The following is a 20638-nucleotide window of genomic DNA, read 5'->3' on the forward strand; positions in this document are numbered from 1 at the left end:
GCTATGAGATCGGAAATTTGTCACTATCGTCAACCACCTGCCACGTGATTGCTAATCGAAAATTGTACAGGTACTCGGAAAGTAATAGATCTGTAAATATTGGTGAATGTTTTTTCAATAAATTGAAAGAAAGATTCAAAAGTGATGAGTGGTTTGATCCAGGAATATCAGTCTCTAGTCATCCGTGTTCCAGGAGCAATTCTCCTCCTCTGACTCTCGAGAAACATCGAGATTATTCAAGAGAAGTGAAATTCGATCCAGTCATTTATCCAATTGATTTTAATATTGAATCATCGTCACTTCATTTAGAAATTGATCCTCGGATTGATAAACTAAATGTTTGTGATTCTCAATTAGGGATCGATGATATTGATCCAGTTTGTTTGGAGATTGATCAAATTCATCATCAAATTGATTCGTTGAGAATTACATCACATTTGGCAGTTGATAACTCATCATTATTATTGAGGAGAAAAAAACGTAAACTAAATAGACAGTGTTCGAAGAATTGTTCTTATTTTCAATTAGCGTTTCTATTGTTTTTAATTGCATTTGGGCAGAATGGACTGCTTTCATCGGGTGTGTTAAAATTTCACAGGAAGAGTACTGGATTGAGTGTTTTCACTATTGGTATGGTGATTGGTGCAGTGAGAGCAGCGCCAGTGGATCTGATCGGTGACACAGGTATTAGGGCAGAAAGATCGGCAAATTTATCACACATTACGGGAGCGTCAAGAAAAATCCAAATGTACGTGAAAAATAGATATCTGCAGATTTTACCAAATGGCACTGTCAATGGTTCTAATGATGACGCCTCCGACTACAGTGAGTACAATATTAATTTATTTAATTTTACCACTATTTTTAAAAAAACTTGATTTGGAACTTTTCTCTAAATTCGAAAAAGAGAAATTGAATATTTCAAAAAAATGATTACCAAAGAGATAGGGACTTTTTGTTAATTTAATTTGAATAGAAGACAGATTTATTTCTCGGCAAAAGTTTGAAAGGAAGTGTCAAATTAAAGAGAGATGAAATAATGAATCCACATCATTTCACAGACACATTTTGCATTACACAACTGACCCATTTTCACAGCCATAGAATTTTGCGGTCGATATGGTACATCGGGTATAAGCTTGAAACTCGGTTAAAATTTGCCAAAAATTCAATTGTCGAATTTTGGAAAAAAATTTTTTATAAAAAATCACTATCGATCTGTAAACATATTTTCTATTTGTATACGCAAAAGATTTTGACGTTAATTGAAAAATATTAGCTCCGAATTAATTGTCTAAATTTCGTATAGACGTAGAGGTTACAATTGAGGAAATGAAGAGAGTAAAATGTGTGATTGAATCGCGACTGGGTCAACAGATCCAAGAATACACGTCGACACGTACGCGTTCCTTTGCTTTTTTAATTAGTTCGAGCTGACACTTACGTCACTATTTGTTTGTACTGAGTTTTCGAAAGTGTTTCATTCTAAAAAAACTGTTATCTCCTCGTTGACATCAATTTTATCTCTCTCGCGAATACTTTAATAATGTTTGTCTTACAAGGATAATTACAACTTTTAATCAAAATGAGATCTTTTTTCGCTGATATTGTCTCTTTTAGAAACTCTCAACAATACTCATTTTAATTTAATTAAAAATTATTTATGCAAGGAATGTTTAATCATTTTTAAATAAAATTTATCGTATACATTCAAATTTGAGGTGATATAAACTTTTTCTGAGAATATCTCATATATTGAATGTTTTTAAAGAATTATTTTCCAATGTTAATTATAAAGTATAGAAAATAATTTGAATTTGAAAGGAAAATATAACAAATTGACCTTTAACACGAAATTGATACTTGTAGATAAAAGAGGTATAGCGTACTTAAAATAAAAAGAACCGTACTAAATGATTATAAGAAGGAGAAAAAAAAAAGAGATTGGAATCAAGTTGCGACACATTATCGTCCTTAAAAGAAAGAAATACCATGCCGATTAATCCTTTCGTCAATCATGTTGCCCCATAAAAGGATGATCTATTTTGTCATGGGAGGATTTAGCTTTGAGAGTGTTTTGCGCCGCGAGAGATATTACTGAAGATGTTGTATATACACATCGCCCCATCGGGGACACCGGGTCTAGCGTGACTGCTATAATCTTCAGTCTTGGGATAATTAAAGTTAAACATTCCGTAAAACAACGTCGTCAGAATCGGAAAGAAGATCAATCATCGAGGAATTCAACTGGCAGAACCTCATTCCTAGATTCATACCCTCGCGTTCTGGTATATATATATATGTTTCGACTGTGTACTACTCCTGGGGATAAAGTCGAGATCAAATAATCGTCGTTTTCTCGAGGAAGCCAAGACCAAAGACACGCGACGAATGTGTAAAGTGATTTCCCGAGACGTTGATAGTCAACTGCAGACATTCTTCAGCTTCTGTGAGAAAATATAATTAAAGAGCTACCCGAGTTCAACGAACGGATAATTATTTCTTCGCATCATATCTTTTTAAAACCAGCCTTTCGCACTCATTTCTCTCTATATATATAATAATGATAATAATAATAATTGTCCAACATATAGACTTTACAGGTGTCGTGTCTCAATGTCACTTGTCATGGTTCTAGGTCATTGGAGCAGCAAATGCGCTCTTTCAATTTATTGGCATAGCATTCTTACAATTACTTCATACCTAATTTATCATTAGAAAAATCCCATTCGTACTTTACATCGTTCCATTCAACTTCCGCGAATTCTTATATTTCATTTTATACGTTTGTATTCCTAATAAGATGTTTCCTTATTTAATGGGGCTTCATTCATAATAGGTTTTTTTATAATTATACTTTTTTTGATACAATAAAAATTAACTTGTTATTTTCGGTTGTGCAGAATAGCATTTTTAATTTTAATCATTTTGTAAAACAACATTATCAACTGTTGTACAATAATTGTTGTAAAAAAATTTCGTGTTAAAATAATACTAATCCATTTTTTCTCTTATCTAAAATTGAGTGTAGAACAAATTTTTTCTAACACGTAATATTCGAATGTATATCGCATAATTTTCAATTTTAAACCAATATAGAGTCTAATCTGCTTATTCAAACAATAAAAACATACAATGGAAAAAAAATTAGTAATGAATCAAGAAAACCCACACTGAAAAAATTTATTTTATTCAAATAATTGCGTTGTTTTACTATTACCATAATTAAATTTGTATTTGTATTAAATAATTATCATTTGAAATTATATTTGTTTCAAATACAAAAATTATTGTGTCCAAATGCAGTTTATTTAATTCGAATAAAATTTATTTGACAATAGTCAAGTATAATCGATTATTTGAATTAAATATTTTTTCAGTGCACTTGTTCGTATTTGATTCAATATTTTATTGATTCAAAAAATTTTACAAGTTTGAAGTAAATTTTAATTAAAAAAAGAAGTGTATCAAATACGAATAAGTACATTATTTTCTTGAATCTTGAACAATTTTTTTTATCAAAAAATTATTTATCCAATTTTTGCATTATTTGATTATAATGACTTTTTAGTGATTTGCAAGAGAGGTTTAAATTGCTCTGTCAATAAAATATCCCACAAATATAAAGATCATTATTTGTGCTTTATTGATGAGGCGACTTACACCTATTATTCTATTATTCAGAATTTAAAACAGTGCATTGCACACATTAAATGCTTCATGAATATATCGTTACTTTATCTCTATTATTCGTGTAATCAAACGTCACTAGGAAGGGTTGGAGATATTCTATTACGACAGCGAGAAATGTCGCTTTCAATTGACCGCAAATAAAAGTTGATATTCAAACACGCTGGGACTCTACGATAATAATAATAATATTAATAATAAAAAAATAATAATAACAACAACAATAATAATAATTATTAAATATTAAATAATATTTCAATATTATTATTTAATAAGAAATATTATATTAAGAAGTGAAATATCATTAATTTATATTTAGAGAAATTTAAAAACAAATTTCCAAAATATAATTTTTTTTTTGATAACATACTTCGGTTTAAATTAGTCAAATTCTATTTCGGAACGTGTTAATATTTCAACTGGGTAATGATATGCTTTTAGCGATATGGCATTGACATAAAATCCTGTTTTACTGAACAAATTTTTGATGAGGAAAAATATTGTAAACATGAAACAGTTTACACAAATTATTATATATTAGAGTTTGATTTTCTATTATATAGAAAAACTACAAATTAAATTAATTTAAGTCAGAGCACGTTTTAGAAAATACCTCGAATATATAATTATAGAGAAATATAATTTACCATCATAGAGAAATATATTTTTTTTTTCTGTTAGCATCAAAAAAAATTTTTGTTTTATAAATTCTCCGCCATAAGGGCCAATTAAATAAATCGATAAAAAAAAAATAAATAAATATCTGTAACACTTTATTTTTTGAAATCAAAAAATAAAATGTTATCATATAGTAGCAGGTGGATTTTCAAATTACAGCTAAAGCTGGTCTCGTTCTCTTTGGAAGTGAGTTAATTACATTAAGATCTGAGAAAATTTCGAGGAACTGCAATCAAATGTACAACCTATAACTAATCATAATCTGCGTGCACAGAATATTCTTAGCAATTTACTAAGTATGTAATAAGTAGTTATCGTTATAGTTAAAATAAAAAACAGTTGATAATGAAATGGTAACAGTCTATATGTTTAACTATTTCTTTAATTTCATTTTTCTAGTTTTCAATTTTATATATATAAATAAATATAGAACTTAAACATTTTATAACGATCAATTAAAATTTTTTTGTCATTTATTTAATAATAATTAAATACCGTGTAATAATATATAATAAATTTTAATTAATCAAGCCGTTTTAATGTGAATAGTAAATATTTAATCCTTGCACATTTTTACTAATTGAAAATTAATTTATTTGGCGTAAATAAATTTTTTTTTAAATCAAATAAAAATTTATTTGAATCAAATAAATATTTATTAGGCTGTGAGACAAATATATAATTTCTTTGGGTGTATTGGACCAAAATAACCAAGAAATCTGATAACTAATTAATTGTGATAATTAACCATTGCAGTACTATAATTAACTCAATGTTAATTGCTATAATATTTAATAACACTTGTTAATAATTTCAAATTCAATGGTATTAAAATCAGCATGACAGATAAGGTGAATTTACTTCTGACAGAAAGTGGCTTTTTACTTCACATAAACTCGTTCTTCCTGCCAGTCATCATTCTCTATCTTATCCTGTAGGATTTTTCAAAACGGTGAATTCATCCGAGAAAAACATTCAACTAGAGCTATCTAAATCATTCAATTGAGATTTTTCTTTTCAATTCTTGTTAATTGCCTGAAAAAGTCATTGGAGAAAAATCGTAGAAGCGATGATACCTCGATATAATAAAAAAAAAAATCATTTTCACAAAGAAATTACCACTCAACACAAAAAAAAACAATAAAATTTTACACGAGCAAATAAAGAGTATAAAAAAAATAATTACATTGAAGCAAAAGAGTCTATGTCCTAATATACTAACTTTGTCTCAAGATAAGACACACCTGTTTTTATATAGTGATGTTAAAATCTTTTCAAATTAAAATATTCAATTCCTAAGTTTATTCTTATCAAAAAGGCAATTAATTTATATTTCAACGAATTGATTAAAAAAAAAAGAAAAGAAAAAGGAACAAGTGGTCCTGGGAATCTCAAAAGATGACGGGAGATTGGAGAAAGTGTACATATAACCAGTTCAACACATATACACAATCCTGACGAAAACGGTGCCTTCGCAATAACCGTAACCACCCGTCGCGTGACTTCGATAAGGGATTCGTGCCGAAGACTCTAGAAATCCTCCAGTAAATCCCAACCAATTGTACAAAAAAAAAGAGAGAAACAATTTTAAAGTATCGCAACATGTCATTTTATTGAAATTAAGTGTTAAAACTCATTTTAACGCCATTTATCCCCATAATAAACAATTGTACGCGAGGAGGGAACAAAAACCATATTCAATAAATCAATTCTTTTGAAAACAATATAAGAAACCAATTTATTTGAATTGATTATTAAACTAATTGTCTAAAAAAATTACTACCAATAACTTTTTATTTGTTTTAAATAAAAAAGTTTATTTAGCGCAAATGAAATTTTTATTTAAACCAAATAAAATTTATTTAAACCAAATAAAATTTATTTAAACCAAATAAAATTTATTTGAAACAAATAAATAATTATTTATCTCTGAGACAAATATATCTTTTCTCTGGATGTAATTAAATTTACAATACGAGAAATTTTATTTAACAATTCATGTGCGATTGTCAACGAGATTAGATTTATAAATCATTTTATGATTAATGAAATTGTACTTGTTATCTAAAGAAGCTAACCACTTCCGTCCACAGAAATATTCTTTAATTATAATAACAAACACATACCCGCATGATAGTTGAAAATACCAACTTGGGTGTCGAATCAAAATTAAAAGTTTTCAGATATATACAAGATAATAAATACCTTATATGTGGAGATTTAAGATATATATAAAACAGAAATATTGAAAATATAACAAGTTATACTGGAATGTCAGTATTAGAAAATATAAATGTTTTCCTTGTATAAATCATAAATGCAGAAAATTCAAAGTTGCACCTATAAAGATAGGAAGTAGACTAAAGATGAATTTCGAGTCACAAATTATTCACGATTGTTACACAATTTTTCAATGGGTGAAGAGGTAGCAGGAATGTATTTTTAACCATTGAAAAATTCCTCATATAAAAATAATTTTTTATATTCATTATTATTATTATTATTAATCATTATAAATCTATCTAATAATTTATTTTCCTAATTCTTCGCAGTGAAAAAAAAATTATTTATTTGATAATAGTCAAGTAACCGATTATTAGAATCAAATAAATTTTTTTATTAACACTTTGAAATTTTTAGAAATAAAAATTTATTTTTGTTAGATAATTATATATACGTGACTATTTTGTGAAAAATGCATTAAATTAATTGATAGTATCATTTATTGAATTATTCAAAGAATAGGAAGCAAAGATCAAGAACTTTAACCCTAGTAAAGTTTAAGTGTAACGTCAATGACACATTGGGACATGAACGAATGGCCTTACAGAAGCCACGATACGAGAGACAAGCATGTAACCCAGCGGCAGTGAACTCTGAAGGATGTTATCCAACGACACGTAACGAGCGCTTCATTAATTTCGTAATCGACAACGCGTCGCATCAAACAGAAATTCTCAACATCAGAGAGGGTGGTCCCCGTCTTGTGAGCATCCGTCAAAAAGCGTCACATCGTTTATAAAAAAAAAAAAAAAAAAGCATTTGGGCGTATCGCGCACAGGATTATATAACAGCACACTTAATAAAATGCAAAAGTGACTGATTTTCGTCGTGTGCCGAGGATAAAAGTCCCTTATTATAATAAATATAATATCTACACACAAATGTTAATAATGATCATTTATCGAAAGGATTCACGCTGCGGCAATAATGCACAAATCATTTATCAACACGATCATTAGGAATTGATTTCCCGCGGTGATTTTCATTTATTCCGTCTGGTATATATATTGATTTATTTATTCTTAATTTTCTTATCAAAACGGGAATATTTCTATACTTTCTATATAGATAATGAGAATTTCAACTGTTATTTATCGTTGATTTTATTTTAATTATTAGCCCATTAAATATTATTACAATTCTTTATATTTTAATATATAATTAGTTTAAGTTCACGAAATAACGGATTCAAAATAATTGTATTTCGAAACAATTAGAAATACATTGTGTAAATAAATAATGGAATAAAAATAAAGTATGACTTGATAAGGAAACTTCATTCTATTTTTTTTTTTTTTTTTAGAAAAGAAATCTCTTGTTATATGCTTGCTGTCAATCTGTTTGCTTTAAACCTAAAGTGAATTCACGAGGAAAGATTGACCGTTAGATTTAAAGAGATATTGATACCTCGAGGTGAACAATAAACCGCAAGTTACGCAGGTTGTTGTGTTCAGCACGCGTGGGATGTAATACGACACGTGTAGTTGAACCTCATGGAACGAATGCACACACAAGGCTGTCCCGACTTGTCAATTATTCTGATGGGAAGCCTAGACGAAGAATTATCGCGAATAAATTAGAGCTCTTATTATTCAACAAAATTTTACCCGGAAATTATATATATATTTGTTATAGTTCTATTTGCTTTCTAGATTCTAAATAAAAATAAAATACTTTTTTCATAATCACCATTTTTATAATTTTCTGTTTTAAAAAATAGTTTGTTTTCTAATCGTTGTGGACTTTAGTTCAATAATCTTAAAAGTAATAAAAGTCAAGTTTCATTATTAAATTTCAGTTATAATTCTCGATTGGTAACTGACTATATATATATTCCTCATAATCCTTTATATATAAAACGAGACAGGATTCATCATATATTATATATCATCAAATATGTGTCATCGAGGGGGTAAGGAGAAGATGAAGAAGAAGATCATTTGTCAATATTACGACGATAAATCATTCATTAAAGGGAAAGGACTCACCAATGAAATTCCGGTTTAGAAATTTAAACATTGGAAGTTTTATTTGCTTTAAAAAGGGTCCCTCGGAAGAAGCTTGGACAAATTAAATTTATTTTCAACATCGTTTTTCATAATCAGTCTATGCCCATACGATCATTACCAATCTGGATCACAGTCATTAATCAAAGTTTCATATTGTGTTATTTTGAAAAATGGCCATTCAATTTTTATATATATGCCTTTAATACTCGAATTATTATAATTATACAATAATTAATAATAATAATAATAATAATAATAAAAATAATTACTATTATTATTATTGATATGAATGATAATATAATTCACACCCAGAGAAAAGATATCAATGAAAGAAATTTGTGCATTAAATAAAAGAAATTTTAACATCGATATAGCGTCAAAGAAACATTTATTTGAATTAATAAATAAAAAATTTCTTTAAAACGAAGTTAATTTTTTTTTAATCAAATTTGTTTGAAACAAATAATTACACTGAGAAAAAAAATTTAGTGTTTGTAACAAAATTGTTTGGTTAAGCAATTTTGGTTCTTGTAACCAAATTTTGGTTGGCTGAAACAAAGTCGTAGAATTATCTCAACCAAACATTTGGTTAGGCCAACAAAATTATTTGGTTGAACATTTTTAAATTCCAACCACAATTTGGTTACGACAACAAAATAATTTGGTTAACACAACAAAATAGTTTGGTCTAAAAAACCAAATGATCGTTTGTTGTCCTAACCAAAAAACCAGTTTTAAATAACAGAGGTTCGATCCTAGGCGGAAATGAGATTTTTCAAAGTTCACAAATATTTCAATTGGATAAATATAAATTCAATGTTAAATTGATAATAAATAAATACACAGAAAATTAAAAGGCATTAAAATAAGCTGCAACGCTTATTATTTTAATCCAATTTTACTTATTTTAATACCAAAATGGATTAAAATAAGCAAAATTGGATTAAAATAATAAGCATTGCAGCTTATTTTAATGCCTTTTAATTTTCTCTGTAATGAAATAAATAAAAAAGATAAAAAGAAAAGAAATAAGGTAGAATAAAATTTTTAATTTTGACCTAACAAAAAAAATTTGGTTGAGCTAACCAAACATTTTTGTTATGCCAACAAAAAACACTCAACCAAATTTTTTGGTTGACTCAAACAAAATAGTTTGGTTGCTTAAATACCAACAAAAATTTTTTGTTGGCCCAACCAAATTTTGGTTGCTCTGACTAAACATTTTTCTCAGTGTAGGCTACTTTTATCAAAGACAAATAGCAAATACATTTTCTACACGGGAATTACTACGATGTATTCAGTAATTTTTCATACTTTCTCGTTTTTCAACAATGTCTTTTCTTCATTCAACATCCGAAAGCGCATATAAAAATGAATGCGAACTATGCGACTGACAAGTCTTGTCGCTTCCTAAATCGAACCGGTCCGTTACTTCATTATCATCAACGAGACAACTCCTATGGCAAGACAACAAGATACTTTCCAGGAGCTGGATGATCTTATGGCAATCACATTGTACCTACATTCCCCATCAGCGGGAGTTCTCAGTTCAGATTCGTGTAAAACATACGTTCTGTATGTGATTGATTTCTCAGATTGTGTCAGTTCAATATTTTCATTAAAAAATTAGATCCTTATGGGAAAAACGTTAAAATAACGTTTCATTTTTAAGCCATTTCATTTCCTATAGCCAAATTCTTTTCGAATTCATAGATATATCGAATACATTAACCATTTTTTCATTTAAAAAAAAAATTAATACAAGAATATTTCAATTCTAATAAAAAAAAAAGAGAAAGAGAATATTTACACAAGTTATAATCCCTTGTTCTCGTTAAAATGAAAAAGGAAACAAATAAAATTTCAATTTGCAACGAATACTTTAAGAATATTTTACTGCTGACATTAATGAGGAAAATTGGATTACCTTTCGAACTAAACTACAAAGTTTATGTCTTATAATAATTCTCGACTGCACGTTTAGTGTTTTTTAAAGATCAAAGTAAATTATCAAACTTGACACTGATTAATGTATCAAAACTACGCTAAAAAAGGGATTTTTTTTCCAATTTTTTTTTTTTTGTTAACTTTTAATATAGCCTACATAAAATTGCGATATCCAAAAATATATATTTTCTAGTACCTTATTTATATCACGCATATATAATTTCTTGAAACAATATTTTATTTATACTTGCGAATGTGTACAAAAGAGTTTAAATATTACTAATATTTTGCAGTGAGTTTGCATTTTATGACCATGTGCTAAAACAACATATTATACTTTTTCTGAATGGATTGTGAAATATAAAACATGAAATATTGAATAATGAATGCGAAATTATATTTTTAAAAAAAAAGAGAGAGAAAAGTTTTTATGAATATATGGTGCATTGACCTTGTGATCAGTAATATTCAGACTAACGATCTTAAAGTGTTATCTCTTTGGTCGTACCATAAAACGTTTAACCAGGCGGAACCACTTTTAAGGCACGTGTAACAAGGTGTCAAGATGAGAGAAAGAGAGAGAGAGAGAGAAGAAAGAATCTGCGGGCGGGTTTGTATGACGCGCGGCTTTCGTATTATGTCGCGCGCGAAGGTCCTTGAAAAAAAGTTGCGATTGTCGTTACATCCGTGTAAGGATAAGTTATATTGTTCGTACAGTATTGCCTTTAGATATCCTCTCTCTCTATATATATACATATATATATATATATATGTAATCATGTATGCCGCCTAAGAAGTTAGAGCCTATTCGTTAGAGACGATATTTAATGGATTGCAGATGAAAAAAAAAACCACCTCATGTCCAATTGACAAGCTAAATAACGGTACAGCCATGCTCTTTATGACGAGATTCTTCTATCATAGTGCTGATTTAATTACAAAAAAAAATCTTTCACGAGGAAACAAACTTTTCTGATGATCAATTAATGTTCATCTCGATTATATCTATTTCCAACTAAGTTCAAAATTTTCTGAAAATCTACTCAATTTTCTAATTTTTATCCAACATTTTTGATATCATTTTCTTTCAGTTAACTAAATGAATTTTATGCATTTATTAGAATTAACCAAATTTTTATTTGAATTTACTAAACTTTTTAATTCAAAATTTTCTGAAAATCTACTCAATTTTCTAATTCTTATCCAACATTTTTGATATCATTTTCTTTCAGTTAACTAAATAAATTTTATGCATTTATTAAAATGAATCAAATTTTTATTTGAATTTACTAAACTTTTTAATTGTGTTTGATTAAGTAAAATTAATTTTTTTTCTCTTAATAAAGATGAATTAAATAAAATTCCATATAATAAATATTAAATTATCATCAACTAAAGTATTTTTGAAAATTCTTTTAGGTGCAAAAAAATGACGAAATATCTACGCGCGCGTTCTCACTAGAAAAATTGTATACTTGTCACAATATTTTCGCAAAACGACGTGGGCAATTTGACTTTTTCCAATTCCACTGAACTTTCATTCGTGTGTGGTTATAACCTTGAAGAATTTTTACTGTCCAATGAAGGGATTTTTACACATAACATTCTCCCTGTAAAATTTTCAGCATTTAAGTGAACCGCTACTGGCTGTATATATATAAAGACAAAGAAGTTTCAAGGGAGGCTGCATTGTAACTCGGAAAGTGCATTTTCTTCGTGCAAGTTATAAGGATAATTACTTTTGTAAGCGCGCGCGCGTGATTCAACGTGAAACGATATTACGATGCGACGGAATGACCAACTCATAAAAATATCGACAGACACCATTTGACAAGAGAGTCGAAGAGTATGACGTTTCTTGTGCGCGAGTCTGAAACTTGGTTGTCCAGTTTTTGGTGGTCGACGATCGTCCTCGTTGACTCTAAGAGTCTAAAGGGGACCTCGCGACCGCCCTCGGCGAAAGGGGACTCTTGAAACGTATGTTATGACGTGTGGCTAAACGCATCGGGCACACTAAAAAAGTTGAATTCTTGGCTCGATTAAACGCGACAAGGCGCGTACATTAGCGAGAACAAGAACCTACCAGGCGTACCTGGAAAGAACGGTGCTATCGTTTATGAGAGAGAGAGAGAAAGAGAGAGGAGCTGCCAACGATTAGACATGGCAGGTGTATCATCAAAGAGTCAACCTTTTCTGAACTTTATCGTTTCTTTCTATTCGAAAAAATATTATTTTTTATACGCCACATATAGTACTCATCAATATTCTATATATATACACTAAAAAGGACAAAGAAAATTAATTGACCTTCCAAATTTGGACCGAAGATTAAAAATTATCCAAAACTATGACTACGCGGAAAATAATTTTCACCTGGATCAGCAATACGTTTCACTGGAACAGCGCGATATATTTCACTAAAATAGCGAAAGTTTTTGTTATTCTAGAGAAACGTATCGCTGTTCCAGATAAAGATTTTTTTAAGTTGGACAATTATTCAAATTCCGGTCCGTCAAACCAGCACCTTCACAATTAAAATTTAGAAATCGGACTACACTAGATTTTTGGGCTTTTTTAGGGCTATTTTTGGGTCCTATTAAGAAATTTTGGGCTCTTTAAATTTTTCCAAAAATTTAATTTTGTTGTGGAGCTGCCCACTTATGTGGTGCTGGTTTGATGGACCTTTCAAAATCTATGAAATAAATTCCAATTTATAACAAATGAAATTCAAATTAGTTAAAATTTTTACTAATTCTTTAGAGAGTATATTTGATTGAAATAAATAATTTCTCTGGATGTACTAATTTGTTTAATGAACGAATCAACGCAGTATAATTAGTCAAAATTCAAATTTAGAAAGAAGATCTATCTATCTACAGTTTTTTTTGTTATCAATTTATTAGAGAAACATTTCTCGAAAGAAGGTATATTAAATAATATTTGATTAGAATTGATATGAATTTATCAAAGAAACGATTTCATTTGCAAATTTCTAGACAGATAACGCTTACTTTGTGTCTTTTAACCTTGACTTGAAAAATTGACAATTTATTATATTTCTCTGGTTAATAGACATTGATAAATTTCAAACCGAAGCAAAAAAAAAAAAAAATCTATACTATATTGAAAACTAGTTCTCATAAAAGTAATATATGTATCGACGGAACAAATCTTTGCTAATCATTTGTTCTTTTCAAAGAGATAAAATCAAGATAACTATAGGCCACACATTTTGTTTTGTCATTAAATTCTATTAATGATTCTTTTAGGATAATTACGAAACAAGCAAATTAAGGAAGTTTCGAAAATGAAAAATTCGAAAACAAAATTATTACTATTTAAAAATCTGTAATTCAAAAATCAAAATAATTCCCAAAGGAAATAAGAGAAAAGAATTTGACAATTCCTTATTCAGAATAATTTCGACTATTTCAAAAAAGAGAATCTGTTTTTACTCGCTAATTGAATCATTGTTACGAAAGCTTATTTTAAACTAAGATTCGTGAAAGGGTTTTCGGCAACGACGCCGACGAAAAGGCACGCGACTTTGTTTCTATTCTCAGTTGACCTATAGATCGTTTTCTTCACGGCTCTAAAAGACTATTCTTTTTTTAAATCGACACACTATTATAAAATCAATGAGAGTTCGATTCGTCTTTTTCTCTTTCTTATATGATAATAACAAAAAAAAACAAAATCTAACTTTCTTGAATGACAATATCATATCTTATGTATACTGAAAACATGTGCGGAAGTCCACTCGCAAAAAAGATAATGATTCATTTTGACCTCTTGCAGCAGTAAATTCCTCTAAAGATAACGGATAACGCGGTTTTTCTTAATGGGTCAAATGATAATATATATATCGTTCATTACAATGTCGGCACGTTTTAACTTTTGTATATATATATATATGCCATCATCTTCTTTGTATTATTAAAAATATTTACTAATTAAAGTTTTTTGAAAAATTTAAAATACAACAAAAAAGGACTAATTTTCAATAATTTACAAATCGGACTCTAACTTTACACCTTAAAGATTGAAATTATATAGATGCAATCTCGAAAAGTGTGAATGTTTGCGGACAAAAAATTTTAAGCCAATGAAATAAAAACATTCGCACTTTTCGAGATTGAAACTATATATAAATTCAATCTTTCTAGTGTAAATTTGAAGTCCGATTTTTAACAGTGATATAATTACTGAATCTCGTTTTTTCCATTATATTTTAATTTATATGTTTTCTTTTATGTTTTTTTCATTTAGTTTTGAAATTAATTTTAAATTTCATTCATTTCACGCTTTAAACATCTGGGAACTGTTTGTTTTACTGATATGAGGAATAGAAACATCGTAAGTCTAGACTGTATCATGTGAAACATCTGTTTCCTATTAATTTTCTTACGCGGAAAAAAATAATTCGTTGCTACTGCTAGAATTATGTCTAGTCCTACTTATATTGTATTGAATGATCATCTACCACTATACAGTTTAAAAAATTAGATGATTAAAGTTGCCATAAGATGAAAAGATTTTAAATCTTATCTACAATAAAAAATAATGTATTTGATTACAATAATCAATTAATTAACAATTATCAAATAAATATTTACTTAAACCAAATAATTTTTGAAACAAAATAATTAAACTGTATTTGGACTAATAATTTTTGTATTTGAAACAAATAAAATTTAATTAACTCAAAAATTATTTAACACAAATATTTATTTCATAATAGTCAAGAAACCGATTATTTGAATCAAATAAATTTTTTCCAGGTAGCCTCTTTTAAATTATCAGAAATTTTAACTAATATCCAATTAGTTAATGAAATTTTGCTATGAATTAGTTGCCTAATATTTTTTCGCATTGTTTACTAAATTAAAATAATCGTTCTCTTACTATAAATAAACTCACCGGTGATTATAAAAAAGTTTTAAGAGTCCATGATTGATTCATTCCTTAGATTGATTTTCTTATAATTGATGAAAAATTCCAGATTTTCTTGAGGCTGCAAATCTGAAACAAAAAATGCAATATGACATGAAACAATTGCAAAAACAAAAAATATATTTATTTTATTTTATTAAGTTTTTTAGATTTTAATAATAAACATTGAAATGATTATTATTAAAAAATAAATTTAATTACGTGGTATGTTTGTTGTGAAAGAATTAATTGCTTATCTAATTCGCGTTTATACTTTATGATAACCATAATAATAAGTAATAAATTAAGAACATATACATAAATTAATAATAATTCTTATTATATATTTTATCGATTTTGACGAGAATAAAAAAAAAATTGAGTTGTCTTTCAAGAGAAGTGAGAGTCAAATGACAACTTGTCTCGTTTTGTCTGCATATTCCGGCCCATTTCAAGCTGAGTGTCTCTATTTTTACCCACACATTATATACTCTTTCTCTCTTTCCATTGCACCGAGTCATGGTTACAAGTTCCCGTACGTTAATATAAACCAAACACTTGCATTTTGCACATATATATTCCACCCACATGATCGTTCAATTCTCCCCACAAAACAGGTGCAAACATTTCAATTTAAAAAAATATTTTCTTTTAATAAAACATTTAATAAATAAGCAAATGTACTAAATAATTTAAAGATTTAAACTAAAATCATTTGTAATTAGCATTATTAATTGGAAAAAAAAATTCTAAAAAAACAAATTGACAGCAAAGAAAAAAAAAGTTAAAAATCGCTTTTTAAAAGCTGTGTAATTAAAAGTGGAAAAAAATTGAGCTAATTAAATTCCCAACAATGATGTATATAAAATTATGACAGTAATTAATGCGGCAATGCTTGCCTTTCTTCTCACGCAATATGGTTATACAGGAATATAATAATAATAATAAAAAAAAAGGAAAGAAAAAAAAATAGAATCGTATACGACGAATCTTATATTAAGACGTAGACACACCGTGTTGTATCGGCGGCGATATATGCTAAAACTTTTCGACTGGAAACATATCTTTGTCGGGGCAATAGATACCAGGTTATTCGCTTAAACGGAGACTAATAGCGAGGCTAACAATAAAACGTTTCGATATGGGACCTCCAAGCGATCGGCATATTACAAATAAATAATTGAGCATGCCTACCAATCAAGCTCCGAACACAGGCTATTCATTATAAAAGATTAAGCTATTTCTTCCCACCACAATAACGAAACAGAGCATCATCACCCCTTATTCCTTATATAGTGTGTTGTTTCACTTTTTGATTTACATACTTCCGATAAATTATTTTTCATAATGTACCATTAATAAAAAAAAAAACTTACTTTTAATGAAATATTTTTTTGAGTAAAAAATTTTATTTCGTGTTAAATAAAAAATAATTTCTAATCGTTAATCATAAACGTTGCGTACTTCAGAATCTTTATTAAATCCTGTATTAATTTATTATGTTTATAAAAGTTTTTCTATTTAGAATGTTTTATATAAAAAATTAGAATTACTATTTATAAAAAGTACATCTCTAACCTTAGAACCTGTAATCGATGATAACATAAATTTTAGACGATAAGATGTGCATCTAGAGAAAATATATATTTTTTCTCAGAGAAAAATAAATTTTATTTGATTTTAATAAAAACTTTAATAAAATTTTTAATTACGTCAAATAAAAAAAGTTCTTAGGCTCTGAGACAAATCTACGTTTATTTAATTTAAATATATTATATTTGTTTTAAATAAAACATTTCTCTGGGTATACCGAAAACACACGCGAATTTAAAAATTTCCAACACTTCCGACACCATGTTTTTAAATTAAATAATAATTTTTCTTTCAAGATTTAAGCGATCGCGATTTTAAAAATTTTCTTGCAGAAAATAATTTTAAACTCATTATTTTTTCGTTCGCGAATTAACAAATTCGAGCACTCCCGAATGAGTAATTTTAAAATTACGAAATTTACACTCACGGTTATCACGTCTAAACAGGTCAATACACGAATTGCAACTGATTGAATTATCTTTAGAATTGACCTTCGGCTACAGGCGCCCTTTGTACTTTATTGTAAACGAAAAATATATAATTATTATTTGAATCAAATTTTTTTTCTCGTTGTACGATTTTGATATAAAATACCTCTTGACAATATAAATTATTGCCACTGCAGTACTAGTCGACATTTTGATTTTTTCACATTAAAAAAAAAAAAATTATTGCCGTTGAAGAAGACTTTAACTAATGTAAAAATTATTGCTCAATCAGGATCGTGCGATTCACGCCAGAGGGAAAAATTCCATAAAATTGCAGATAAGGAATTTCGTTTACGATTTTGGCATGCCGGGAGGGAAGAACTGCTCTTGATGGAGATGCAACAGGTTATTCGTCGCTTGTAAGAAGAATAAAGATATACTCACAAAAATGGATTAAATCGAAAAAAAAGAAAACACGATAATTGAAGAAAAAAAAAAACAAAAGCGTGACTTTTACAAAACATTATATATACCACTCTTATCCGTTCGTCGTTAGTTATTTTTTAACAAAAGAAAAACAAACAATATAGAAAAAAAAAGTGAAAAATCTTTGTTAAAATTGCGTGTAAAATTGCAATTGTTTGTTTTACCTCAACCGAAGCGGGGAAAAATATAATTATACATTTTATAGTGACCTTGACCTCCTTACTTGCAAATTCCAACCTTCGTCACGCTTCTGCCTTTCTAGATTCATCATCGTATAATAACTACTTGGAAATACTGTGTTTGAAAATTTGATTTCGACCTACAATGTATATAGTACTTGTAAAGAAATATATAAATAAGTTTCAAAAGAAAAAAAAATCAAATCTAACTACTTATTTTTGACATATTACTTTTTGTCAGCTACCCTTATTTTATGAATACAGCTGCATTTTTCTCAGCTCTTCAAGAAATGTAGCATTTCTCAAGTATGGAGCCGCGAATCCGAAACTCGAGAACACGCCAGGTGTCACTATTTAGAAAATCTATTGCAGATGTTTTTGTCAAAAAATAGAAAAAAAAATTGTTAATATCAAAAAATTGTCCCCCCCATTGAAACGTAAAACTGACCTTAGAAGGGGCGAAAAAAGTGGATTTATAAGAAAGATGAGAATTATTCGTTTAATCGAAATAAAACAGTTTACAATAGCAAATAGATAATAGGAAAAGAGAACATTTCCGGTTTGATTCTAAACCTTATATATTCACTCGAAAATGATCTTCATGCATTGGAATTTCACCCTGATTTTTATCAACTCGATATATATATATGTATTTCAGACCAAAAAAAAAAAAAGAAAAACATCTATCCACCATTAGTTTTTAGATATATATTTTTTTCTTTTCTCTCTCTCTCACTCTCTCTTTTTTTAAGCAGATGTTTGGTAAAAAAGGAAAGATATCGCGAATTACAACGTGTCTGATTCCAAAGAAGATTGATGATCGTTCAAAAGGGAAACCGATTGGTGCATTGTTCTCATGCAAATCAAGTTGTTTTTTAATCAAATTTACGAATCTTATTCCCCGAATCGGCAAACTCTAATTAGCATAGTTATTGCTTATTGTTTCAAATTATGTGACACTAACTGATACAATTACATTTGTTTTTTTCCTTCTGCTAAATCTAAATTGTAAAAAAAATTATTTAATTATCAAAACTGATTTCATATTAAAAAAAAAAATCAGTAAAAGAAATAGGCTTTTAAAATTCAGGTCAAAAATTAGTTTCTATATAATAAAAAATAGTTTACCATAGCAACGGTTGCCATAGTCATGAAATCGATTGCTATAGTCCTATGGAAATGGTTGTCATGGAAACGGTAGTTATGAAAACAGTTGCTATGAAAACAACTACTACGGAAACGGCTGTCATGGAAACAGTTGCTATAGAAACAACTACTATGGAATCGGTTGCTATTGTAACGGTTGTCATGGAAACAACTACTACTCTGAGAAAAATATACTATTGAATCAATAGCATTTCTGCCAAAGGTATAAAAATTATTGATTCAAAAGCATATGCTATTGAATCCATAAAATATTTTACAAATTTTATAGCATATGCTTTTGAATTAATAATTTTTATACCTTTGGCAAAAATGCTGTTGATTCAATAGCATATTTTTCTCAGTGTATGGAAACAGTTGTTATGGAAACAATTGGTATGGTAAATGTTGTCATGGAAACAGTTGCTATGGAAACAATTGCCATGGAAACGGTTGTGATGGAAACCGTTTTGGCCCTCAGCCTCGAAACCCTAATAATTAATCAGCTATATATTACAAATTTGAAACCCTTAATAAATAATATTTCAATGCATATTTTTCTACTAAACGACATTTCAAAAAAAAGAATAGATTTTCTTTTTGGACTCTCAACTGGAAAGTATACATAAATGTTACACAATTTAAAATTAACACTAAAATATTCACATCAGAATCAACTCGGAGATTAAAGTACGGATTTTCGTATCCTGAGTTGATTCGCTGTTCTCACTTCCCGCGAAAGTTAACTCATATATATATATATAATTAATTCTATATATTCAATTGCAGTAGCAAGTTCGATTTAATTAGTTATCCGTATGGCAGATAGCGTAATTAATAAAAGCATAAAAATTCTTTCACAAATTGATATTAAACAGGATATCACAAACAGTATTATCAAAATGGAAGATGAAAATTTGCCCTTGGGTAGAAACCAAATGATTATTAATTAACAAACTTAATCGAGCAAATTAATCGCATGTATATGTACACACACGTAGATTGCTCGTGATTTATCGTTGAAATTACTGTGGTTGCATTGTTATATATATATAGTATATGTTAAGCGCCAGTCTTAATGCAGTCGAGACTGGATAAATCGTTCATCTCGCCGTTAAACAAGTAATTCAATTGAAGAAACTAAATTATACGTAAAGTCATTATACTATATAATAAAAAAAAAAAAGAAAAAATAATTTTAAACTGCCATGGAACGACTATTAAAAAAAATACATATAACAAAATAAAATAGTGACATTTCTGTTCATTA

The 20638-nt window shown here is 28.3% G+C and overlaps 1 protein-coding gene across 1 annotated transcript in view; it reads left to right on the top strand.

Annotated features, from left to right (window-relative positions):
* Positions 1-2: 2 nt before the first annotated feature.
* The window catches only part of LOC127282598 (uncharacterized), a gene marked incomplete at its 5' end in the record, with an annotated part of 46031 nt that continues 25395 nt past the window's right edge, over positions 3-20638 (top strand). The window contains one exon of the mRNA XM_051306954.1: positions 3-825. Within this exon, the coding sequence (XP_051162911.1) occupies positions 3-825 (823 nt within the window). The remainder of the gene's footprint in view (positions 826-20638) is intronic.

Source organism: Leptopilina boulardi, unplaced genomic scaffold, assembly GCF_019393585.1.
Source record: "Leptopilina boulardi isolate dan_hultmark-lab unplaced genomic scaffold, ZJU_Lbou_2.1 LbouV2_114, whole genome shotgun sequence".
In the NCBI taxonomy this organism is placed as follows: domain Eukaryota; kingdom Metazoa; phylum Arthropoda; class Insecta; order Hymenoptera; family Figitidae; genus Leptopilina; species Leptopilina boulardi.